Source organism: Natator depressus, chromosome 10 (assembly GCF_965152275.1).
Source record: "Natator depressus isolate rNatDep1 chromosome 10, rNatDep2.hap1, whole genome shotgun sequence".
NCBI lineage: Eukaryota > Metazoa > Chordata > Testudines > Cheloniidae > Natator > Natator depressus.
In genome coordinates, this window is record NC_134243.1 from 10,287,739 (window position 1) to 10,314,709 (window position 26,971).

A 26,971-nucleotide genomic window follows, 5' to 3' on the forward strand; every position below is an offset into this window, starting at 1 on the left:
AAGCACTCAAGTTTAAATGATTTTGAAGAAAAATAACAAACATGAGCATTGCTTAAATACAGGTCACATGCAAGAGTAATTCACTTTTACTATTGAGTATTTTATCCAAGTAGGATCACTCCATCTAATTATTCACCTGCAATATAAAATCAATTTACGTCATAGGCATGCAGGCTGGGTCAGAGAAAGAAGCTTTGTCTGAAGTTCCCTAGCTAACAGCTTTGCAAGATCTAGCTTCTGCTGTTGCTACAGTTACCAGTTATTTATTACTGCCTTGATATTATAGAGACTGCTTTCTTCTGGCAACTGGAAGTCTCTAAACTAGTTTAATATCTGCATACTCAGATCAGGTGGACAGAACAATTTCTATGCTCTTGTTAGCTTGCGCATATGTGGGTTACATTTATGCAGATCTACGGGCACAATTTTGGAAGGTGGCACTGATAGCTCAGATCATTAGTTTCCTCTTTGGTTACTATCTACTTCATTTAAAATCTTCCCCATCAAGCTGCCTGGCTAGCAAATGTGTCTTTTTTACCACCAATGGATCAGTAGAGTGCACTTTTAGGTTTAGTAGATCTGCAAGAAAGAGAGGTTGAGGGAAAGGGCTGAAGATACTGAAATACACTGAGCCCATTCTTCATAGAAGCACATATACTCCTGTTACTTACCAGACTCTCGCGTGCAACTTCTCACGACCTCACTCCATGGTCCTGCTCCAATGGCATTGAAGGCCTGAATCTGCAGTTCATATTCTACCCACTCCTCTAGATCCTCAATAGTATATTCCCTCTCTAGCCGGTCACCGATAACCTTCATGAGCACTGGAGACGGCAGATCCACACGCCACAATTTTATCCTGTAGCCCACCGACTCTGGGTTGCCATTATATTGAGCATCAGGGAGAGGCTGGCCATTAATAATAAGAGGAGCACAAAATTATTGCACAGAATGGGTGGACTATGCTTTTCAAATCATATGTCATTGCCTTTTGTACTCATATACTTAACAAATACTCCAAGAAGGTGAGAGAATTGTGAGAGGTTGAGGGCTTATTATACATTTTGTTTACCTTTGTTGACCATTTATAATATTTTTTTATTTTGTATGTAATATTTTTAATTTTTTTCCATGCCACCCTACCTAAATATTTTATAGCAAATAACACCTCTCTCTGCCCCTCCCATACCTACATACACCCCTCACTCCATATATGTGGAGGTAATACCAGTATGGTAAATTGCAGAACCATGGGATAAATTGTGGAAACTAGTGATAAATTGCAGAGCCATGTGATAAATTTATTATGCACCTCAGACTGTTTCACTGGCCCTCTGCCTATTAATCCATCTAACTAGGATTTATTCTAACATTCCAACTCCCTGAGCAGCATCAGACTCTTAAAAGAAAAATTAACCTGCCCCAGAAATGTCATCACCTGCTCCACCCGAGTGTGGATTTTCCCCCTTAAAATTATATCTGTATGAGATCAAGTATGAGCAAGATTCAACACTGCTTCAGTAACAGGTTTTGTTCTACATTAACATTTCATAGCTTTAAAATATTCTATCCTGCGGCCCAGTAGGACTAGAAATGTAAACTTCATTCAGTTGGAAAGAAGTTCCCAAAGGGTCACAAAACTCATTGTTGGCCTTGAAGGGCAGCGATATCATTCTTTAAAATGCTGACATTATGCTGTGTAGAAAAGCTAAACTTGGTCATTTTCAGATGTGTTTGTGGCTCCCTCTGACCTCTGCACTGTTGGTCTCATGGTAAATAAGACATCTAGCTGTACAGGTAGATGAACATAAAACAGTCCTAATGAAAGTTTTAACAAGCCCCTAAAATGCTCTTAAATGATCAGAGCACAGACCACAGATATGAAGGTTAATATGCTATTAAGGTGTGATTGCATGGGTTAGGGATGAGCATGTTACTCATATGTGAAGCCACAAGTGAATTATGCAGCTCAATGACCAAATGAACTGTAATAGCTTTTCTATACATACTAATGTCCCATTTATAAGCCTGACATCTCAGCCCTTCAAGGTCTAGACAAGTTCTGGGTGCCATTTGGAAGCTGGGATCTCGCCTTTCCAGTGAAATACTGCTCCTATCTAGTCACATTTTGGAGTGGGGGAGGGGGAAGCTGCAGCAGAAGGAACTATTTTGGGGTCAGATTTATAATTTAGAAAGGTGACTATTTGAAGGGAGTTAGAATATTAGAGTAAATCCCAGTGAGATATTTTCATGGGCAACTGAGGCAGTCAAAGGTGCATGATAAATTCATTTGCGAATGGCTCTGCAATTAATCACCTGGTTCCACAATTTATCACATAGCTCTGCAATCGATCACCTGGATACAGTTTCCACGTAAGTGATGTGTAGGTACATATGGAAATACTCTGCTCTCAGTTACACTAGCATAAAACCAGAGTAACTCTCTAAAAATAAAGGGTGTTACTCTAGATATATATCAGTGTAACACAGAAGCAGCATTTAACTTATTACAATTTTAGTTCTTTAACAGTTTATCATTACAACATACTTCTGGGTTTTTTTCCTATGGACAGCCCATTTCATCTTCCCTTCACCATCACATGATCAACCTTTTTTTTTTAAAATGATCTCAGATGCCCCCCCACCCCCAACCTCGCTAACATCTCTTGGTAGCAATATCTGCAAGATCACCATATTTTAGTGATCAGAACTCAGTGAAGAACTCTGAGGCAAGAAGCAGCAAATGAGCTCAAGTATTCATATTGCCTGTGTGTGCTGACTGAAGCTGAGGAAATGGAGAGCCTCAAAAGCTAGGGCACGCACATCTCTGGCCTTTTACTTCAAGGCATATATTTCCCTTGTAAGCGAAGGAAGTGGGGAATTGAGCTGATTAGTAAAGCACTTAGATAAATCTCAGATTTCAGACAATTTGGGAAAGGGAATATTTTTGCTGTTGCTCTTTGGGTCAAATGAATGAAAAAGTAATTCATGAACTTTGGACACATTCTCTGAGGAAACTGAGACCTCAAATGTCAGCATCTCCCCCAGACTCTCCAATTTACATTTACTCACCATCCATCGGATCCACAAGCTAGTCTCACTGGCAGTGCGTACAGTAACACTTCCTGGTGCAACATCTGGTGGTGCCTGCAGTGTCTGGATGACACGAGATGGTTGGCTGAGTGGGCTTTGGCCGACAATATTCACCTGTCTCATCCGGAATCTAAAGCATAAAGAAAGCACAGTGCAAACATGTTCCAAAGCAAAGCTAACCTGAAAACTGAACAAATGCTATTTCTTGCCCGGAACTACACCAATATGAAAGAAAACCAGGCTGTCATCAATTTGAGACATAAATGCCATTGCTCATGAATACCCATTAAATTCATCGCCCTGTCCACTACTGCAACAACGGCAAGATCCTCAAAATTAGACTAATTTAGTGTCTATTAGAAACAGATGGGCAATATAAGGAGATTATGTTAGTTATACCAAATTTGAGGAGATTATGCCAGCATTAACTGATTTTCCATTGAGATGCCTCCGTGTTACATTCAGAAAGGGTGTTACAAATATCGGTATCTGGATATCATAATGTCCTTGCAAATATCAGAAATGCATCAGTTACATTTCCCTTCAATGGTCAATTCAATGAGGGCTGATATATCTCTGTGGACTGCCTTGTCTCCTTTCCTGCACAAGAATGATTAAGTTATTTAATATGGATACACAGCTTAAAAGCCATCCTGTTTGCTCCAAATGATCTCTTCTACAGCAGGAGTCCCTATAGGGGCATGAAAACCTTTTTCAACTTCATAAGGAATCACAAAAAAGTTAAGACTTGCTGTAGGCATCAGATACCCACAGGTGACAAACACAGGAGGGTCTTGCAGTTCCAATTATTTAAGGCTAGCATGTAGCTGCTCAATTTGTTTATACTGAACAGTGGAAATCTGGCTCTAATGATTGGACTTGGATAAGGGTTGAGCTAGACTATGAAGCACCATTTATCTATCTGCTTTGATCACTTTAGGAAGTGCATTAAAAGCAATACATCAAACAAACATCGTCTCTAATTTCACACTCAAACACTGGCAAAGAGTGTAGAAAAGAAGCTCAATTGACAAAGACTGTCTAACGGATAATTAGGGCCCATGATTTATCCCTTCAGCATGCTGTAACTAGAGCTGGCAGGATGACCACTCTGTTTTTCAGCAATTTTTGAGGTTTTGAAATTTGCAATTTTTTTCATGAAAACAGAATTGTGTTGAAATGTCAGAGAGAGAGAGAGAGAGAGAACGAGCGAGCATGTAGGTAGCCTGGTAGTAGGGCACTGGCCAAGGATGTGGGAGACCCAGATTTGAATCCCTACTCTGTCTTATTCAAAACAGAGTTTTTCATCCCAGACCACTCTGCTTCAGGCAGGGCTGGGACTTAAATCTGAGTTTCCACATCCAGGCCAGTACCCTAACCACCAGGCTAAGGAGTACAAGAGGGTCCCCCCCACCCAGCTCTAGCACTAACATTCTGGCTCTCCTGACAGCACAGTACCATTGATAACCTCAAGGATCTGGTGACAGCTGGGAAATTCATCTCTTTCAATGATCCTATGAACAGAGCTGAGTGAATATTTACTTTGCAGGCAATCTGGGGGAAAAATGGTTTGGGGCCAAACTGAAAATGATGGTTTTTGAAATTTTTCGGCAAATTGAAAAGATTGAGTTGAACCTCCATGAAACATTTTGGCAATGTTGAAATGTCTTAGACCTGAACATTTCTGTTCCTTTTCCTTTTATCAAAATTCCTGAAAAGTGAAAGGAGGACTAGATTCACTGAGGAGGAGGTGGTGGTATGCTGCATCCCTTATTAACTTTAGCCTTCAGCTGGGATGGGGGAGACCTGGGCTCAGTTCCCCCTCTACCTAACATAGGAACAGGAATGTAATGTGGATCTCCCCCATTACCAGAGAGGGGTCTAGCCACTGGGCTAGGGGATATGCTGGTATGAGGCTCTCTCAGTTTCTCCTTTTGAAGCTGCCCTTTTTATATAAACAATTAAAGAGTCACTGGAGCAGGGATTTGAACTTGTGCCTCCCACATCCTACATGAGTGCCTTAACTACCAGGCCATGGAATCCTTCTCATTCTCTTTCTTTGGCCCAGTGACTATCCATTGTCATCATGAAAGACTACAAAGACATCCTGATAATACACTTTTTTCTAAAATTGCCTTATTAGAAATCTCCCACATCTGGAAATAGCTTTTAGAAATTCTTGGCAGGTCCGTATGTATCAGATAAAACTGATTGACAATAAGCTGTACTGGGAGGAAGAGTCCAATATGCTCTGGTGGTTTTTACTAAAATCAAGAAAATTAGTGCACAGGCACTGAACTAATTACAAATGATAAGATCTTCACCTTGTTTGTATCTTATTGCTTAGCAATTCACATTATTATGTGACCCAGGTAACAGACCTTTCAGTGGTGTGAAAGTGGACAGTGTCTGTAGCAAACTGCTTTGCCCTGGCTGCCAGAAGTCCCTGATTACTAAGTCTTTTATTAGTACACTATTTAATGTAGGCATTTTCCATTAGGATTGGGCATCCCCATTCTCAGACCTTGTCTATGCTAGAAAACCGCACCAGGTTAATTACATTGGATGCACTAAAATCGGTTTAAACTTTACATATATTGATTTATCATAATTTGGTGAATTCCTGTAAGCAAAGTTTTAAGCCAGTTTAAATTACCAAATTAAGATAAATCAATAGAAGCATCTTTAACCTGATGTAAGTGTGTAGATAGGAGATTGTGACAGTTTAACTAGACTGATTTGTAATCAATCAGCTTTAGTTAAACTGGTGCATCCTTTCTGTATAGACAAGGCCTCAGACTCATGATCTAAGAAGTTACTCAATAGCCCCATTTAGTTGGTTTATTCCCCTTTGCATCACGATTAGTTATTTTAGTATGCGTAGGTCAAAATTTAAATGCGCTAAACAGGTTGTAACTGTTATGGGGTGTGAACTTTTGCCTTTCATTCATATTGCAAACTACAGTCAGCTGCTTATGAATGGAAAAGCTCCTCCATGCTACAGTTTTCTAGGTTGTTAATACTGCATTTAATTACCAGCTGTCCTCACCTGTAATGAGTGTATGGAATGAGGTTTGGTATCTCCAGCATCTGGGCATCAGGTTCATTCTCCACCTCATATAGACTCACCCACTCCTCCTCCTCTCCTAGAACACCAACCTATAGTTGAGAAGTGGAGGAACAAATGTTAACCAGACAACACAATGTCCACACTGGCAACGTTTAATTGCTGCAGTGGAAGGGCGGATACCTTTAAATCAAGAGTTTCAGAGTAGCAGCTGTGTTAGTCTGTATCCGCAAAAAGAAAAGGAGTACTTGTGGCACCCTAGAGACTAACAAATTTATTTGAGCATAAGCTTTGTCCTTTTCTTTTTAAATCAAGAGTAAATAGCTAACATTTATTTTATGTGCTGTGGCACTCAGCAATAGTAAATATGAAACAGTGGCACTTCCAGCCTTCCTTATCACTGCTGGGATTTCACTTTTGATTCACTGGTGAGACCTATTGCAAAGACACATCCTAACAATCCAGAGTAAAGAGGGCTAAAGCTATGTGTGATTCGTGTGCATGTTAGTATCTAGAAGGCAAAAGCATTCGCTAGTGTTATAACAAAAATGAAGAGTTGACTTCATCAGAATAAGTTCAGTAACTGATGCAGATTAACCAGGTCTGAGTGGAGGCAAAGCAAGGGCCCCTCAGTAATGAAGTCAGAGAACAAAAGAAGACGAAGAACAAAGGAGCTTTGTTCTGTGCTGAGACCACGCTCCTCTATACGCAGCGCTCTGTATTAATTAACCACTGTCTGTGGCCAAGAGCCAGCTCAGCACAGCCCCTCAGCTCGTGCTCATGGGAATTTAAAGTATTTCGTTCCACATGCCATCTCCAGGGAAAAACTGAAGTAGGAACAATCAGGACTTAAAAGAGAGACACCAGTGGATAAGAGGGGAGCCAGGGTCTGGCACTAGGTCTCAGAAGCTGGCAGCAACAGTATGCTGAAGACTGGGTCAGGCCTGATAGAGCGATAGCAAGAATCTTGGGAGGGAGCTGGAAAAGAGAGTGAGGAGGATTAGTTATTAGCTTGGTGATTCAGGAGTGCCTCAGAGAGCTGCAGCAGAGAGCCCTCTAATATAATCTTACACCCGCTAACACCATACAGGAATTCTGCATTCCGCTTACCTTTCTGTGCCTCTTTAAATGAGGGAAATGAGTACTCTTGTTGTTTACTCTTTATGGCAACAGATTCTGGACAGCTACTGTGTACTCGTGCACATTGTCTATCAAGATACTTACATGGCCCCATCACTGTAGTGTGTAGTACTGCTAACTATTTAAAATAGAAATAAATCTCTACCTCATTCTCTCTTTCTTCTTATAGGAGAAGTATCTTGATTAACGTATAAGTTTCTTTTTTGTTTGGGTATGAGTTGGTGTGTTGTGTGTCTATGAGCTTGTGAATGGAGAAATTGAGGGAAAGTTAAACGGAAGAAATCAGTTTAGCACTTGATTCAGAAAGCGTTTGGTTTTGTGATCATTCTGGTGGACAACAGCTTTCAAGGAGAGTCATGGTCGTGGAGGGAGAGGAGGTCTCTCAGATACCTAGGGCCAGTCCCAAGGAGATCATTGGTAACTTCACAGAAAAGAACTAGAAACTTCTTACAGAAAAAATAAAGTCTGGGAAATTTTGAACGCTCTGTGCAAAGATCCCAATTCTTTATATTACAGAGATTTTTGCACAGTACCAGGGCACAGAAGCATAGAGAAGGCATCACAAATCATTTCTCCACTCTGAAATTGAACAGCCCCAGACTGAGCCCAAGGAATAAATATCTGATAAAAAGAAAAGTTTTCTTTAACAACTCCAAATGGGAGGGTGCTGAATTTTTACGGCAGAAGCAGAGAATACTTTCTAAAATGAGTTTTTGATTAATTTTATCGGAAATCTTTGGTAAATGGTTATTTTTGAAAGGCTCCTGGCTCTTAACGGTATCACCTCAAATTGCCGCAGTAAGTATGCGGTAACAATCCACAATGTTTCAAAGACAGCAAAATTTCTTTTTCTGTCTCCTGCAGTTATTTAGAGTCTTCTTTTTAAAACTTAAGAACAATAATAGCCCTTTGGAATATTTATTGCACAGCAAAACACACCACAGGTTCCAATCCATATGCAGCAGCAGGCAGGTCATTAATACACATTAAGGACCACATGGCTCAACCACAGAGGCCCATGAGACTTTGTAAACAATTGACACTGAATCAAGCTTGAGAGGTGTCCAATTCCCTGCCTGTATTGCAGGTATGCATTTACCAGCTGCCTGTGAAGCTGGAGACATTAAGGATCTTTCACTGATTGGATAACAGTGAAGGTTCTGTGTGTTTAAGATCTTGGCGAGACACAGAAAGGATGTCCCAAGTGAGACCCCATATCAGAACAAAGCTTTCTGTATCAGATAAGGATGATTGGTGCAGTCTCTGAGAAAAGGCAGATCCAGGACCAGTCTGGCACATTGGAAGTTTCCTCACTCTAAAGCCAGCTGGGTAACAGGTGGCATATTACCTGCTTCAGGGCCTTGGAGGCTATGGGCAGAATGGCTTTACAGACAGTAATTATTAACCTTGCTTAGACCTGTACACTGGTGAAAGATAAAAACAGGGAGGGGGATGAAAGGAGGAGGAGTAGAAGCAAACAACTGCAGGAGATGCTCAGATCTCTCAGCAGAACTTTGAAGAAAAATAGAATACAGACTCAGAGAACTCCTTTTGTGGAAACCCGGCAACATCCCACCCATCTTCCAGTATTCTGGTACCAGCAGCAGGACAACTTCCACATACAGGGCCTCATCCTACCTCCACTGAAGTCAACAGTAGGACTCTGAGTGCACTTCCCCTGTATAAGAGCCGAATGAAGACAACTGGAGGGTGCTGTGGATGACCGGACAGACATAAATACTGTTATAGGCCACTGTTAATTAGGTAAAAAATTATGAATTTAGCAGTAATGTTAGGAATCACGCTTACAGCAGAATGTGTAAAGGTGGACTTTTGTGTTTAAGTGTTTTGATGTCTCTAACAGCGTCCCAGGTTCCACATACAGAGATGCAGAACTTTTTTGGTTACTCATCCTGATACATGGTTTTAGGACCTACCCTGCACAAAGTTGCAGTTATTTTTGCTAAATCACTCTGATGTCAGTTCAGAAGTGTCCTATCAGCTTCAAACAAAGGAGTTTAAAAGGAGCTTCCTCAGGCAGAGAAAACTAAGGGCAGGGACAGAGGGGTCCTTCAGGGAAAACAATTCTTTAGGAACAGGAGGAAGTTTAGGTTAAGGCTTATATTTTGTTGTTGTTGTTTCAGATAACAATAAAAGCAACTCTAGGAAAGGATTAAGTCTAGAAAAGACCCACACAGATACATGCATGTACTGTGTTAGGAGCAGGACTGGAATGCCGCCTGCTTATAATGCCCCTTGCAGACCTTTCAGTTGCTATCTGAATGTAAACACTTCAATTCAGGGGACTATCTTGTAGTTTGCCTCTGAACACAATGGGTCTGCAATCCTGACTAGGTCTTGCGTGTGCTACAGCATTATAAATATAATAATGCCCATCAATTCATTCCTTTTAAGACACTAAACATCAGCCATCACATAATGATAAGCCATCCGTCCCTTTGCCAAGGGAATTATCACTGAGAGGGTAATGAATTGGGAGTGCTTTGTCGCAGGTGAGCCTTGAGTGGGCCTGACTGTTATAAAAAGCCAGTCAGCTGAGCTGCAAACAGCAGAGAGGCTAACAGAAGGAGTTTGCCTGGGAGTTCGCCTGGGGAGAGCCCACTGAGGCTTTCATCTTGCAGGCTTCTCTGAGTAATTACTACAGCACCTGAGGAAGCTCTTAGAAGGAATGTAATATGGATGGTGAGCATTCAGCTGTTGTTACCTGCACAGGATGTACCATGTTTGTCTTTCTTTCACAGGACAGAAGCGAATTTGTCTTTATAAAGTGCAACCTGGTTTCCATATTGGAAGAGAAGGTTCAAGGTCTGGAGAAACAAGCATCGACCCTGCGTTGCATAAGAGAAACTGAAGATTTCCTGGACAGACATCAGGATATGCTTCTACGGACACAACATTCCGAAGATTCAGAGTAGGCTGTGCAGCGGGGACAGAAGGACGTGAAGAAATTTGGCAGCATGTGACATCCAGAAGAAGAAAGGGGAGTGTCCATGTACCAGCAACGCAGATACAGGTAAGCAACTGTTTTCACGTTCTCTCCACAGGTACTAATGCGGCACGTGAACTAGATGATACATCTGAGGGAAGGGAGCAGAAGGAGACTCCGACGATTGGAAGGCATGATAGTCCTAGGGATAGGGGTTCCATGACCACTGCTCCCAAGAGAAGGAGGCGGGTGGTGGTGTTGGGGACTCCCTCCTCAGGGGGACGGAGTCATCTATCTGCCACCCTGACCGGGAAAACCAAGAAGTCTTCTGCTTGCCAGGAGCTAGGATTCACGATGTGACAGAGAAACTGCCGAGACTCATCAAGCCCTAGGATCGCTACCCCTTCCTACTTCTACACTTGGGCACCAATGATACTGCCAAGAATGACCTTGAGCGGATCACTGCAGACTACGTGGCTCTGGGAAGAAGGATAAAGGAGTTTGAGGTGCAAGCGTTGTTCTTGTCCATCCTCCCTGTGGAAGGAAAAGGCCCGGGTAGACACCGTCGAATTGTGGAAGTCAACGAATGGCTATGCAGGTGGTGTTGGAGAGAAGGCTTTGGATTCTTTGACCATGGGATGGTGTTCCAAGAAGGAGGAGTGCTAGGCAGAGACGGGCTCCACCTAACGAATAGAGGGAAGAGCATCTTCGCAAGCAGGCTGACTAACGTAGTGAGGAGGGCTTTAAACTAGGTTCACCGGGGGAAGGAGACCAAAGCCCTGAGGTAAGTGGGGAAGTGGGATACCGGGAGGAAGCACAAGCAGGAGAGCGCAAGACGGGAGGGCTCCTGCCTCATACTGACAAAGCGAGACGATCAGCGAGTTATCTTAAATGCCTATACACAAAAGCAAGAAGCCTGGGAAACAAGGAGGGAGAACTGGAAGTCCTGGCACAGTCAAGGAAGTATAATGTGATTGGAATAACAGAGACTTGGTGGGATAACTCACATGACTGGAGTACTGTCATGGATGGATATAAACTGTTCAGGAAGGACAGGCAGGGCAGAAAAGGTGGGGGAGTTGCACTGTATGTCAGAGAGCACTATGACTGCTCAGAGCTCCGGTATGAAACTGCAGAAAAACCTGAGAGTCTCTGGATTAAGTTTAGAAGTGTGAGCAACAAGGGTGATGTCATGGTGGGAGTCTGCTATAGACCACCAGACCACGGGGATGAGGTGGACGAGGCTTTCTTCCGGCAACTAATGGAAGTTACTAGATTGCAGGCCCTGGTTCTCATGGGAGACTTCAATCACCCTGATATCTGCTGGGAGAGCAATACAGTGGTACACAGACAATCCAAGAAGTTTTTGGAAAGTGTAGGGGACAATTTCCTGGTGCAAGTGCTGGAGGAACCAACTAGGGGCAGAACTCTTCTTGACCTGCTGCTCACAAACCGGGAAGAATTCGTAGGGGAAGCAAAAGTGGATGGGAACCAGGGAGGCAGTGACCATGAGATGGTCGAGTTCAGGATCCTGACACAAGGAAGAAAGGAGAGCAGCAGAATATGGACCCTGGACTTCAGAAAAGCAGATTTTGACTCCCTCAGGGAACTGATGGGCAGGATCCCCTGGGAGAATAACATGAGAGGGAAAGGAGTCCAGGAGAGCTGGCTGTATTTTAAAGAATCCTTATTGAGGTTACAGGAACAAACCATCCCGATGTGTAGAAAGAATAGTAAATATGGTAGGCAACCAGCTTGGCTTAACAGTTAAATCCTTGCTGATCTTAAACACAAAAAAGAAGCTTACAAGAAGTGGAAGATTGGACAAATGACCAGGAAGAGTATAAAAATATTGCTCAGGCATGCGGGAGTGAAATCAGGAAGGCCAAATCACACTTGGAGTTGCAGCTAGCAAGAGATGTTAAGAGTATGTTAGTAACAAGAAGAAAATCAAGGGAAGTGTGGGCCCCTTACTGAATGAGGGAGGCAACCTAGTGACAGAGGATGTGGAAAAAGCTAATGTACTCAATGCTTTTTTTGCCTCTGTCTTCATGAACAAGGTCAGCTCCCAGACTACTGCACTGGGCATCACAGCATGGGGAGGAGGTGACCAGCCCTATGTGGAGAAAGAAGTGGTTCAGGACTATTTAGAAAAGCTGGACGAGCACAAGTCCATGGGGCCGGACGCACAGCATCCGAGAGTGCTAAAGATGTTGGCGGATATGATTGCAGAGCCATTGGCCATTATCTTTAAAAACTCATGGTGATCGGGGGAGGTCCCAGACAACTGGAAAAAGGCTAATGTAGTGCCCATCTTTAAAAAAGGGGAGGAGGAGGATCCGGGGAACTACAGGCCAGTCAGCCTCACCTCAGTCCCTGGAAAACTCATGGAGCAGGTCCTCAAGGAATCAATTCTGAAGCACTTAGAGGAGAGGAAAGTGATCAGGAACAGTCAGCATGGATTCACCAAGGGCAGGTCATGCCTGACTAATGTAATTGCCTTCTAGGACGAGATAACTGGCTCTGTGGATGAGGAGAAAGCAGTGGACATGTTATTCCTTGACTTTAGCAAAACTTTTGATATGGTCTCCCACAGTATTCTTGCCAGCAAGTTAAAGAAGTATGGGCTGGATGAATGGACTATAAGGTGGATAGAAAGCTGGCTAGATCGTCGTGCTCAACAGGTAGTGATCAGTGGCTCCACGTCTAGTTGGCAGCCGGTATTAAACTGAGTGCCCCAAGGGTCGGTCTTGGGGCCGGTTTTGTTCAATATCTTCATTAATGATCTGGAGGATGGCGGGGACTGCACCCTCAGCAAGTTTGCAGATGACACTAAACTGGGAGGAGTGGTAGATATGCTGGAGGGTAGGGATAGGATACAGAGGGACCTAGACAAATTAGAGGATTGGGCCAAAAGACACCTGATGAGGTTCAACAAGGATAAGTGCAGAGTCCTGCACTTAGGAAGGAAGAATCCAATGCACCGCTACAGACTAGGGACCGAATGGCTCAGCAGCAGTTCTGCAGAAAAGGACCTAGGGGTTACAGTTGATGAGAAGCTGGATATGAGTCAACAGTGTGCCCTTGTTGCCAAGAAGGCTAATGGCATTTTGGGCTGTATAAGTAGGGGCACTGCCAGCAGATCGAGGGATGTGATCATTCCCCTCTATTCGACACTGGCGAGGCCTCATCTGGAGTACTGTGTCCAGATTTGGGCCCCACACCACAAGAAGGATGTGGAAAAATTGGAAAGCATCCAGCGGAGGGCAATAAAAATGATTAGGGGACTGGAACACATGACTTATGAGGAGAGGCTGAGGGAACTGGGATTGTTTAGTCTGCGGAAGAGAAGAACGAGGCGGGATTTGATAGCTGCTTTCAACTACCTGAAAGGGGGTTCCAAAGAGGATGGATCTAGACTGTTCTCAGTGGTAGCAGATGACAGAACAAGGAGTAATGGTCTCAAGTTGCAGTGGGGGAGGTTTAGGTTGGATATTAGGAAAAACTTTTTCACTAGGAGGGTGGTGAAGCACTGGAATGCGTTACCTAGGGAGGTGGTGGAATCTCCTTCCTTTGAGGTTTTTAAGGTCAGGCTCGACAAAGCCCTGGCTGGGATGATTTAGTTGGGCATTGGTCCTGCTTTGAGCAGGGGTTTGGACTAGGTGACCTCCTGAGGTCCCTTCCAACCCTGATATTCTATGATTCTATGGTTCTATGCTTTTAGAAATCAGACAATATAGAACAGTACCAGATTTATAATTCCAATGAATTATCAGTAAATATTGGAGTGAAAAATCAGAGGTGTTCGCCTCTTCACTTTTACAAGAAATGCTAATACAAAGAGTGGATATGGTTCCAAACCTGAGAATGGTTATCAAGTACCAACTGCTGTAAATGGAACATGTTTCCATGGGGATACCTACACTGAAATTAAAAACCCACGGCTGGCCCGTACCAGCTGAATTGTGCTTGTGGGGCTCAGGCTAAGGGGCTGTTTAATTGCTGTGTAGACATTCAGGCTTGGACCCTGCGAGGTAGGAGAGTCCCAGAGCTCAGGCTACAGCCCTAGTCCAAACGCAATTAAACAGCCCCTTAGCCAGAGCCTGAGTCAGCAAGCACAGGCCAGCTGTGGGTGTCTGTCTGTAGTGTAGACATACTTTATATGTTATAGAGGCAACTTGTGTTCTGCTATAGTTCAGGGTATGTCAGAGTTTTCATTGTAGAGGTTTATAAACAGGCATTTGAAGTCACTTTGGGAGGAAATTTGGTACAGAGGTTGTCAGCCCAGATGCAATATTTTCCTTACAAAAGAATACTTAAAATTGATTCAGCCATTTTTGATTTAAAGATTGGAAAAAGTATAAAACTGTCAGAGTTCCAGACACTTTATTTACCAAGCTCTAAAGTGAAAATAGAGAAGAAGTACCTTATACAGTGGATGAATCCGAATAGCTCCATTAACATTGAGGCTTTGATTTAACCCGTGAAATAAGAGTAATTCTCAGTTAAAGTAAGCACTTCATTCTTAACTCACTGAGGTTATGGCTCCATATTGTGGTAGCACTTAAACATTTTCCTGGGCTGAAAATCTGTTTTCCAGTTCTGACAGTATTCTCCATTATATGCCCAGGAAATCTCTCTCAAACCAGCAGAAATACTTTGTGTGTGCTCTCTGTCGCTCAGCACATATGGTACGTACTCCCACAGTTCTGAGACCCTGTGGGTCGCCTCATAGAGCTTCCTATTGCTTAAGCGTGGCACAGCTGGTGCTCCCTGCCTCAGTTTCCTTCCTTGAGGTGGGTCTCCTCAGCCTTCCACACATTGGTCAGTTAGGAGATGTAGTCTGGCCTTCCAACCAAGTCACAAACAAACTTAACCCCTTCTGGGGTAAGAAAAGGCCCAAACAAAAAGGTTCTTCCTCCCTTGTGGGCTTTTCTTCATCTTGACCTGTGAGCCCCTGTTCCTGGCACCTCTGGGCTCCCTTTCTACCCTTCCCCTGCTCCAGTATAGAACATTCAGCCTCCTGGGCTACTTCACCTGAAGCAGTGTTCTCAGCCCCTGTTGAGCATCCTTCCCTGTCCATGATAGAGCACTGGCCCCCAGGCTGGTTCCTTTGGAGTACCCAACTTCCTGCAGATCCTGACTCGGGTCTTCGGTAGGAGCCCAGTTTGCTCCCTGTGATTCCTGCCCAAACTGAGCTATTTCAGCTCTTTTATGAGGACCAGCTGTTCATTAGCCTATCACCTGACCCCCTTAGTCCCATCCCCTCAGCCTGGGAAGGAACTAATTATTTATGACTGGGAGAGGCAGGCTGGCTCCATCTCCCCTTAAAGGGGACAGTTACACCATGACATCCTGCAATACCTAATCCCAGTGGGACCTCATACTTTGCCACAAGTCTTCTACTCACTTTGTGACAGCATTATTGATACCCACAGTGAATCAAACTTGGCAGCTGTTAATGTAATAATAATCTACTGAATTTTTGATGGGATGGGCAAAACACCCAGCAAGACACTCTCGCTGTGGTGTCATTTACACACGACTCCTGCCAGAGTCCCAAGAAATCCAGCAAGAGAGAATCAGGATGAAACTAGACTGCAGCATGGAGAGAATACAAACGTGAAACAATGAGGAACAACAGACAGGATCTAAAACGTATTTTTGGTGGGGAACTGCCCCTCCAAAATCAGTAGCATATATGCCCTTTATATTAGGCACTGAATATATCTTGGAGAACATAGTGGTGTGTGGCAATACGAAGGATTTATTGACACGAGTTTGCAATGACCACATTACTCATCAGTGGTAAAGCCACAAGTCAATTATTCTGAACAGATGTCAATAAAGCCTTCATGTCCACACCACACCCTTCTCTACTTTGCCAATGCTGGTTGTTTCACAGAAAACCAATTTTAAAAATGTTTTTAAATGGTCTTCTGACTATTTTTTGTACTTCTGGTTTGGAAATCCAGTTTGCTTCAGTACTATCGGTTTAACTGTACAAAATGAAAGAGGAAAACTACTGCTAATAAATTTTAATAAACCTCTTAAGAAATATGCCATGTCGATTCACTATAAATCAGGGTGATGAGATTTTAATGTTTGATATCGCAATCCCAGCCAAAGTTAGAATTAAAGGTCCTGGTTCTCCTTTCACTTTCCTTGGTGTAAATCAGGAGTAAATCCATTGACCTCAGTGGAGATACACCAGTGGACAAGAGGAGGGAATCAGCATATTACTTGCAAGCTGGGATTTCAAGCTCCCCAATGTTATGAAACAAGTGTTTTTAGCTCAAAGAGTTCATGCAGTATTAGACATTTAAAAAGGTCACTCATCCAAAAATTGAATATAATATGTCCTGCACCTGCTCCTATCTGACTCAGCCTCCTACCATATATTGGAAGAAAGAAGGAAAATGTTCTAGTGGCAGGGTGTTGTTATATATACAAACAACTAGGGCTGTCAAATTATTAAAAAAATAATCACAATTAATCGTGAGATAAAAAACAGTTGCAATTAATCACAGTTTTAATCACACTGTTAAACAATAATAGAATACCAATTTAAATTTATTGTAATTTTTTGGATGTTTCCCACATTTTCAAATATATTGATTTAAATTACAACACAGAATGGAAAGTGTGCAGTGCTCACTTTATATTATTATCGTTGATTACAAATATTTGCACTGTAAAAAGATAAGCAAAAGAAATAGTATTTTTCAGTTCACCTCCTACAAGTACTGCAGTGCAATCTCTTTATTGTGAAAGTACAACTTACCAATGTAGATTTTTTTTTAATATAACTGCACTCAAAAACAAAATAATGTAAAAATTTAGAGCCTATAAGTTTAAGCATGATGGAGCATATGAATGTTTAGCATATCTGGCATGTAAATAACTTGCAACGCCGGCTACAACAGTGCCATGCGAACACCTGTTCTCACTTTCAGGTGGCACGGTAAATAAGAACTGGGCAGCATTATCGGCTGTGCATGTAAACAAACTTGTTTGTCTTAGCAATTGGTTGAACAAGAAATTGGAATGAGCGAATTTGTATGAGGTGAATTGAAAAATAAGATTTCTTTTGTTTATCTTTTTTACAGTGCGATTAATCGCAACTATTTTTTAATCTAGTTAATTTTTTTTTACATTAATCACATGCATGAATTGTGATTAATTGACAGCCCTACAAACAACTGGTGGAAGTTGTTTGTAGTGGCTCAGAGATTTGGAATATTGGAAGAAGACCCAGTAGAGATGGAATAGTGGGCTAAGTGCAGGGAATGAAGTCAAAAGGTCAAAGTAAATTAAACTTATTTCATGGTTGCAGAAGCAGAAATAAAGGAAAATAACCTCATGGTTACCAAGTTCCCATAAAACACAGAGTGTGAGAGTACAATATCATACTTAGGTCAGCTGAGACCTCAGTCATGCTTTGTCATGAGCCCACATTGTTGTGCTGCCCCAGGAGCTACAGCCTGGGAGGGAGATTGTTCCCCTGCACTTCCGGAGAGAGAGTGAATAGTAATATGTCTATACTTGATACAATGCAGCCCTCCTACGTGGGGGTGGGGGGAATAGTAGCTTTGTCCTAATGCATTGTTACCCATGATGCAAATGGCCACTGTGGGTTTGCAAGGGGGTACGCCTTTATTGCACTGCATTAGCTAGGTCACAATTTGGCCCTAAATGAATTATTCACAATGAATAATTTATTTGACAAAATCAGCTTCTCTCTCTATTCCTGAAATGTTCATGAGCATATTGCAGATTCCTCAGACTGATGCTTTATTCTAAATTAATCAGTACTTTTTTCATCCATTCTTTTTGGCTGCATACAGTTCACCGCAAGCAATTAATTCTCAATATTTGAAACATGATCCGTGCTGGCTGGTTGTGATTGCTCACATAAGACACCTGGTTTTATATCTGTTCCCCAAGTATAAGAGTTATACACATCCAATCCGGTTTCATTCATTACAACAGCGATTTCCAACCTGTGGTCTGCAGACCTGTGGGGGTCCGCAGACTATGTCTAAGATAGCCAAAGGGGGCCACACCTCCATTTGAAATTTTGTAGGGGTTCACAAATGAAACTAGGTTGAAAACCACTACATTAGAATATAAAATTTGACCTCTCAAACTCTTTCCATACAAGTGTCACAATGACAGTATCAGATGTTTCCATCTACTAGAATTTTAAACAACAGCCACCCCATTGAATAGAAGGGAACTCCCAGATTTCTACTGGCATATAAGCACTTGTTTCTAGCCTTGATATTCTACTAGATCTTGTTCTTCAAAGCTTTCCATGATCAAAGACTGAATATTGACCAAACCCATGTATTTCTGGGGGGAAATTCCGTATTTGGGGAAAGATCTAAATTTGGGTGACAAGGGTAAAGTCCTGGACCCATTGAAATCAATGGCAAAATTCCCCTTGATTTCAATGAGGCAAGAATTTTCCCTATGGTGTCTGTTTGAAGCCAATCAATACAATAACAATTATAACAACAGCTCCTCAGCACCTCTTGAGCCTGATTCTAAAAGGTGCCAAGCAGTTCCTGAAGGGTTTGAGAGCCGTTGATGCCCAGACTGGTGACCTCGTCACTGACCCATGCTGCCTCCTTCATGAAGCTAATGCCAGTAAAAGGTGCACAGCACCTCTCAGAAGATGGTCAGCGTCTTACAGGATCAGGCCCGTGTGTGGGTATCCAGCACACAACCATGGGCTAAATATTCTTTGCCTGTGGGCCTAAAACAATGACCTCCCTCACTGAAAACTGAAACTTAAAGAGCACTTTTAATTCTGCATAAGAGAAAGCTAGTGATCCAAATATACAGCAGGCAACAGCACTCCATGGAATGTAAGTACACTGCACACCCACACAGCTGAGATGGGTTTGTCAAGTATGAAGCTTAAGAGGAACTCCAAAGACTTTAAAAAGATGAAAACAAAAACAAATTATTTAAGTCCCTAAATTTAACTAAGTAGCTACTATTAGAGTCCTACAGCTTGTATTTCTTTTTTTTTTTTAATCTTTTTTATACCAGATATTGTGACGTGATATATGGCTGGGACAAGTCCAATAATTCTGACTGACACAAGTGGTCTCACTAAAGACTATCGAACTACTTATAATGAGTAAGATTACTCCCATAAGTAAGTATTGCCGAATTAAGTCCTTGAATTGTGTTGGAGTATTTTATGTTTTCCAAAAGACTATAAATAAGAAGTTTAAGAGGTATCCTAATCGGTAATCTAGCATTGTCCATGTGCAGACTAATGAAGACAGTTTCAAACAAAACAATGCATTGCAAAATTAATTTCTTCCTTGCTTATATGCCAATACCTCCATTCAGAGTTCTGTATTTCTCCTGGAAAAGCTGAGGAGATCACTATCAGAGTAAAGCGGCATAGAGAACTCCATCCCCCACAAGTTCTCAGGTGACAAAGATTCCTCTAGCAGCAGAAATACAGAAGTTTGAACCCAGGTATTAGCAGGCAGTAAAACCGTCCTGTTCGCATATGGATATTGACTTCCGACTCTGATCTAAATTACAAGAGAGTAAATCAGCAGTGACTCCTCAAGTGCCCTCAGTCATCCCGGAGGTGATGGAATCCAGGACCAGTGTACTACCTAAGGCACACTGCTGCATTTATAACAGGTTGTAGGCCAGATCCTCAGCGGTGGCAGCACAGCAGCCCTTTGCACTCCTCTGAGCATGGAGCATTCTGCTCAAAGGCTGGAGCTAAGACACACATTAGAGCAACCTAAAGGCTACTCAAATCTGCGTTAGCTACCAATAGCCACACCTCATTTCCCCTGGCAATGCCCCCTAAACAGGCAACCACTGAGCATCCCCCTACCACAGGAGAATCATTTGGAGGCTGGAGCCTCTGGGCACAGCAGCTATTATATTGCTACAATGCACAAAGAAGCATTAAGTGTTTTTTTATTTTAATTTTAGGAATGAAATGTAACCGTATTGGTACAGCAGCCATTACCACCACCATGACTGCTGCAGAGATGACAGTTTAAAACAGTTTTGTGATACTGTGAAAATCAGATGTTTAAATTTGATTCTAGTTGATAGAAACAGTAAAAGCTTTAGATTTGAAAACCACAGGCTGTTTCCATGTGTGCTTTAACTGTAACATTCAAATGTAAGGGGAAATGACAAAGGAAAAACACTACCCTAAAACAGAGTCTCTGAAAGGTAAAATATAACAACACAAGAAGCAAAAGAAGCTGTTCAGCTCACTATATTGCCAGAGGCATGAAGAGCGCCTTGCTCAGGCTAGCAATTTCTATTTTTAAACTCGCAGTTGTTTCCGTGTCATGGCATCAGGGGCTTTCAGCAGACGCACCAGTGACTGGAAACATTCCTTCAGTAATTCATGAGTGATAAATCTCAGGCTCAAAGCATCCCTGATTTAGTTGGGTTCTTTTTCATAGAATGCTACAATTAAAAGGGGACCTTGTCCACAAAAATAATGCTATTAAAAATGCAGTTAGGTCAGTGAAGGGAAAAGATCAGAAAGACTATAAATCATTACTGTGGGCTGTAACAGTTTTAAAGCCTTCATGGGCAAGTCCTCCCACCATATCAAGTCCACAGAGCTGGGTTTGGTGCAGAGGAGACATTCGAAGAGAGCAATGGAAGAGGAATCCTTCCTCACTCCCAGGCTGCACAGCAGTAGGAGTGCTACTCCACGGTCAGTCCTGGTGAGATCCTTTCTACAGAAGACAATATGGCTGGTGGATCTGTGTTTTCGCAGACACTATTCCCACTCCTCATCCAGGTCCTGCATCTCCCCTGGCCACAAAATCCCTCTTTGTGAGGGAGCTCACACAGAGCGTGGCTTCAGAGCATGCATACTGTGTGGATTCCTGTTGGGGTTCCAAGAATACCCTTACCTGGCACAGCAGAAGGCCTCTCAGCTCTGTTGCATCTGGGACCCTCCATGGATGTGGAGGAAAGGATTTTGCCCTTAATTGTTATTAAACTGTTTTAAGACTTTGAGATTCATTTTATTTCAATAGTGTTTTGTGATCCAATGTAGCTCACAAATTAACAAGTTCCCAGCAACATCCTTGTGGTGTCCCATGATAGAGATGCTGCTCAGAATGTGCCAAACCATCAGATTGTAGGTTTCACCATTTCATTTTGTAATATGCAATAAAGTGTAGGTCAATGGATCAAAATGTACCAATTAGTTCACAATGATCTCATTACCAAGTGAATGAATTGTATCAACATATCTAAAGCGATAACACTGATTGAAGAAAGCCAACATTTGGTTTCAAAAACAGATTATATTATTTATAAAGATTTGTGGGCAGAAAAGAAGAAGCACAACTCATCTGTCAGGAGAACAACTGAGAAATGTTTATTTCCTCCAAGGCATAATGACAGAAACCAGGAGGAATGTTGTTTAAAACTAACTAGGAAGACAATTCACCCTATACATATCTAAAGACCTGGATAGGAAACACAGGCATATTTCATTACATGGTAATGATTTGACGAAGTGGGTATTCACCCACGAAAGTTTATGCTCCAATACGTCTGTTAGTCTATAAGGTGCCACAGGACTCTTTGCCGCTTAGTTTATGTTTCATCTTACCTTTCCCTGAAAATACATACAAAGCTCCTTACAAAGGTCCATGTGAATTATGCAAAGGATGAGACCTCTCAGATATATTATGTATGGTAAATATCTGAGGACCCACACAAGAAACCTTCAGTTTGCTCCTGTGTTTCCTTTGTTGATCTTTTTGTTCTGCCTGTGCAGAGAAATTAAAACATACAGACCACCCCTTTCTCCCTCTGGTTGTTCCATTGCCATTTCCTGGCTAACCCTTCTGAATTCTCTTGGGTTTTAACCTCTACTTTCTCTCCCAAGAGACCAAACATCACCAAAACAGTCAGTCCACTGGTCAAGACCTTGTATCTGAAGCTGATAAAAAACGTTATTTGAATACCAGTGGAAGATTCAGATGATCTATTACTGATCAGGAACCTCATCAACAGATTTCTTTCATGTACGTACCTGCCCCTCTACTATCCACTTGGAGATGGAGGTTTTCCCGTCATACCCAGGCCGGAACTGAAGCGTGGCAGAGCGAGGACTGATGTTAGAAATAACCAGATTAGATGGGGCACCAGGGAGTTCTGTAGAAATTAAAACAAATTAAAAAGGGTAGAAATACTTTGGGATTTAGAGTACAAGTATGCAGATCAATAAGTAGACATTCAATATTTCAGCAAGTAGTACAGTATATCACTTATAATAGAGCAAATACTTTAATTTTCTACACAGGCATATATAATTATATTATTTATACTGCACCATATGTATGCATGGCATTTTACAGACTAATAAAATGACATATCCCTGTCTTGAGGGATCTAGATTAACATCACACCATAAAGGCTACATACGAAAAAGAGGCATGGTCTGGTGGTTAAAATGGTCCGGAAACATGGGCTCCATTCCCAGCTCTGCTAGTGAATTGCTGTGTGACCTCAAGTAAATCACTTAAACTCTCTGTGCTTCAGTTCCCCATCTATAAAATGGAGATAATATTTACCAACCTCATAAGATGTATAGAGGCTTAATATATAAATGATAGTAAGAGACTCTGAGATCCTGGTGTCTGGCTGTTAGGTCTTGGTCACTTGCTCAGGGTCTAACTGATCACCATATTTGGGGTCAGGAAGAAATATTCCCTGGGTCAGATTGGCAGAGATCCTGTGGGTTTTTTGCCTTTCTCTGCACTGTAGAACATGGGGCACTTTCTGGTTTGAACTAGAGTAAATCAAGATTTGAGGAGAAGAGTTTGAGTTTTTCAGTAACTCAGTAACTCAGCCAGAGGTTATGGGCCTATTACAGGAGTGGGTGGTCAGACTAGATGATCATAGAATCATAGAATATCAGTGTTGGAAGGGACCTCAGGAGGTCATCGAGTCCAACCCCCTGCTCAAAGCAGGACCAATCCCCAATCAAATCATCCCAGCCAGGGCTTTGTCAAGCCTGACCTTAAAAACTTCCAAGGAAGGAGATTCTACCACCTTCCTAGGTAACGCATTCCAGTGTTTCACCACCCTACTAGTGAAAAAGTTTTTCCTAATATCCAACCTAAACCTTCCCCACTGCAACTTGAGACCATTACTCCTTGTCCTGTCCTCTTCTACCACTGAGAATAGTCTAGAACCATCCTCTCTGGAACCACCTCTCAGGTAGTTGAAAGTAGCTATCAAATCCCCCCTCCTTGTTCTCTTCTGCAGACTAAACAATCCCAGTTCCCTCAGCCTCTCCTCATAAGTCATGTGTTCCAGTCCCCTAATCATTTTTGTTGCCCTTCGCTGGGCTCTCTCCAATTTATCCACATCCTTCTTGTAGTGTGTGGCCCAAAACTGGACACAGTACTCCAGATGAGGCCTCACCAATGTCGAATAGAGGGGAACGATCACGTCCCTCGATCTGCTCGCTATGCCCCTACTTATACATCCCAAAATGCCATTGGCCTTCTTGGCAACAAGGGCACCTGCTGACTCATATCCAGCTTCTCGTCCACTGTCACCTCTAGGTCCTTTTCCGCAGAACTGCTGCCTAGCCATTCAGTCCCTAGTCTGTAGCTGTGCATTGGGTTCTTCCGTCCTAAGTGCAGGACCCTGCACTTATCCTTATTGAACCTCATCAGGTTTCTTTTGGCCCAATCCTCCAATTTGTCTAGGGCCCTCTGTATCCTATCCCTGCCCTCCAGCGTATCTACCACTCCTCCCAGTTTAGTATCATCCGCAAATTTGCTGAGAGTGCAATCCACACCATCCTCCAGATCCTTTATGAAGATATTGAACAAAACCGGCCCCAGGACCGACCCCTGGGGCACTCCACTTGACACCGGCTGCCAACTAGACATGGAGCCATTGATCACTACTCTTTGAGCCCGACAATCTAGCCAACTTTCTACCCACCTTATAGTGCATTCATCCAGCCCATACTTCTTTAACTTGCTGAAAAGAATACTGTGGGAGACCGTGTCAAAAGCTTTGCTAAAGTCAAGAAACAATACATCCACTGCTTTCCCTTCATCCACAGAATCAGTAATCTCATCATAGAAGGCAATTAGATTAGTCAGTCATGATGGTCCCTTCTAGCCTTAAGGTCTTAAGGTCTATGAGTCTATGAGATGGAAGGTTCTTGGAATAGGGATTTCTGAGAACCTACCTAGTTAACAGGTGTTGGAACTCTGCAGAGAAATGTTGACCAGTATCTGCTGACTCAGTGTGGCAGATCAGGTTTGTTAACTACATGCTGGAAATAAGTTAGGTGGGAGTGACTCTTTAGGCAGAAGAAATGGGGGTATAGGACAGAGAAGTCTCTCCAGAGAAATCCCATGATCAGCCAAGCTTAAGCAGAAAGCTTAGGCTGAACTACACCTCTACCCCAATATAACGCTGTCCTTGGGAGCCAAAAAATCTTACCGTGTTATAGGTGAAACCGCGTTATATCGAACTTGCTTTGATCCACTGGAGTGCGCAGCCCCGCCCCCCCCCCGAGTGCTGCTTTACCGCTTTATATCCGAATTTGTGTTATATCGGGTCACGTTATATTGGGGTAGAGTTGTACATGTTTTTTGATGTTGGTATTTGAGTTATCAACAAAGTCAGACCCCAAGAATGTGGTAAAATTGGACCAAATACCCTTTTTTGTAGATTGCATTCTAAGCAGCATAGAAACTCCAACTGCACTACCAAGTATTATTATTATAATTAGTAATCATTCATAATGTTGTACTATGTAAAAAACTGCAAAATTAAAACAGGAGACTTTTATGGCATGCGTTGTGAGGATACAGGAACACACAGCATTTCTTGACTCATATTTCATATTCACAGGAAGTATGATTGGTAAATGACCTTGCCAAAATGGGACAAAATGTACTAGTATATATTTGTAGGAGTGGCACGAAGGCAAACTGCACTGAACTAGTCTAAACGTACTGACACATCTACATCGGAATGCACAAAAGGAGTTAGGCCATGCACTGCTCTAGAGGAAATGAAAATCTTAGGTAACACCAGAGAGAGACCTGACACCTCAGAGTAAATAGCCAAGCTGATTTAGATTTTCAAAGCAGATCTAAGTCAAACAGTGTTACTGCATTTGAGACCTCCTCCTCTGAATCTCATCTGGAAAGGTAGCTGTACATTGCCACTCCCATTTTAGCAGTCCCACTATTGCAACTTAAGCTCTAGGATGCAGAACTACTTCTTCTACAAGATCTCTCGCATGCCAACACTTCCCACTTTTGTAAATATTTTTTTATTTGCATCACACAAATATCTTACAGTCCAAGTGCACTGCAGTTCTAATCCTTACAAAGAGAAAAATCTTTCTTCATTTTTAAAAAGCATCTAAATTCCCTCCCCCCCAAAGTTGTGGTTTATTTGGATTTTTTTAATAACGATCACTGCTTGCCCCATATCTTATGTTACTTTATAAATGCAGAAAGATTCTATAATAAGTATCTATTTTATTACCTTTCCCTCTCATTCGTCCATCCCTTCTATACTTCTTTAATTATGTTGTACTGTGTCTTCGTCGTTAAAAATAAAAAAATTATTATTACTGTACTCAGGAAACCAGTGTTTCCTGGAAACGGCCGCACATGGGAGTCAGTATACTTTGGGTCATTCTCTGTAGTTTTACCAACCTGGAGGCACTCCAGAGGAAATGGTAGAGGAGGTGACCAACCCAGTGCCTTTTGCAGTCATAGCCGCCACCTCAATAGTGTAGGTGGTGAGAGACGACAGCCCAGTGATTTTGTATTCAAGGGTTGTGTTGGCTAGAGTGCAAGCCAGACGAGATTCATTCCTGCTGTACACCTCCCAGGAGATCTGGTAGCCTAGAAAACAATTACACAGAAGTCAAGGAGTTGTAACAATGGTGTGTTCTTTGTCTTCCTATCCATGATAATCCAGACGTTCACACTGTGGTGGAGCACTTGCTGCTGGTGGGCTGTGGAGAGTTAGCTGGTCATGTTGCTGGCTCTCCTCCAGCATGGATACCTTTGTACAGAAAGGAAAACGCACTTAATGCATTAAGGCCAATTAAAAATACATACTTTTCCAATACTACTTTTCCACATGAGCAATTATTGTGGCGGCGACTGGGATATCATGTGACCATGAAATTCCAAAGGGGAAGGGAGGTGGTTTACATGGAAGAGCCTTCTATCAGTATGTAGCATACACAATAAAAAGGTTGAGGAATCCCAGGAATAATCTTTCTCCGAAGGGTGGGATTTCAATTTATGAACTCTAAAAAATGAATAGGAAGAGACACTGAAAAACTCAAACTCTTCTCACCAGCAAATAGTTGGAAACTTCAGTGAAAAATCTATGCACAGCTACCAGGGCGACTCCTTTCCTAGGCTGAGGATCTAGAAATACTTACAAATCAGGTGATAATGATCTTGCAGGAAGAACCTCTACTCCCCATAGTTTCCTGCTGCATACACTTTTTAGCAAGGTGAATCATTATCCTGTCCTTTAAAAACCTAGTGTAACTAACCTATCATCCTAATCCCTACAAAGCCTGACCCTCCACCACATTCTTCTATTGGAACCAGCCTGTTAAATCTTTCCTGTCTTATCTCTTTTATATCCATTTGCCTTCCAGGAACTTTCAAAAGTTTCTACAG

The 26,971-nt window shown here is 42.3% G+C and overlaps 1 protein-coding gene across 1 annotated transcript in view; it reads right to left on the minus strand.

Moving 5' to 3' along the window:
* The window catches only part of SDK1 (sidekick cell adhesion molecule 1), a 655,892-nt gene that overhangs the window by 106,452 nt on the left and 522,469 nt on the right, over nucleotides 1-26,971 (minus strand). The window contains exons 22-26 of the mRNA XM_074965177.1: nucleotides 25,982-26,173; nucleotides 22,312-22,433; nucleotides 6,143-6,252; nucleotides 3,073-3,223; nucleotides 672-909 (exon numbers count right to left, since the gene is read on the minus strand). Coding sequence (XP_074821278.1) covers nucleotides 672-909; nucleotides 3,073-3,223; nucleotides 6,143-6,252; nucleotides 22,312-22,433; nucleotides 25,982-26,173 — 813 coding nt within the window. The remainder of the gene's footprint in view (nucleotides 1-671; nucleotides 910-3,072; nucleotides 3,224-6,142; nucleotides 6,253-22,311; nucleotides 22,434-25,981; nucleotides 26,174-26,971) is intronic.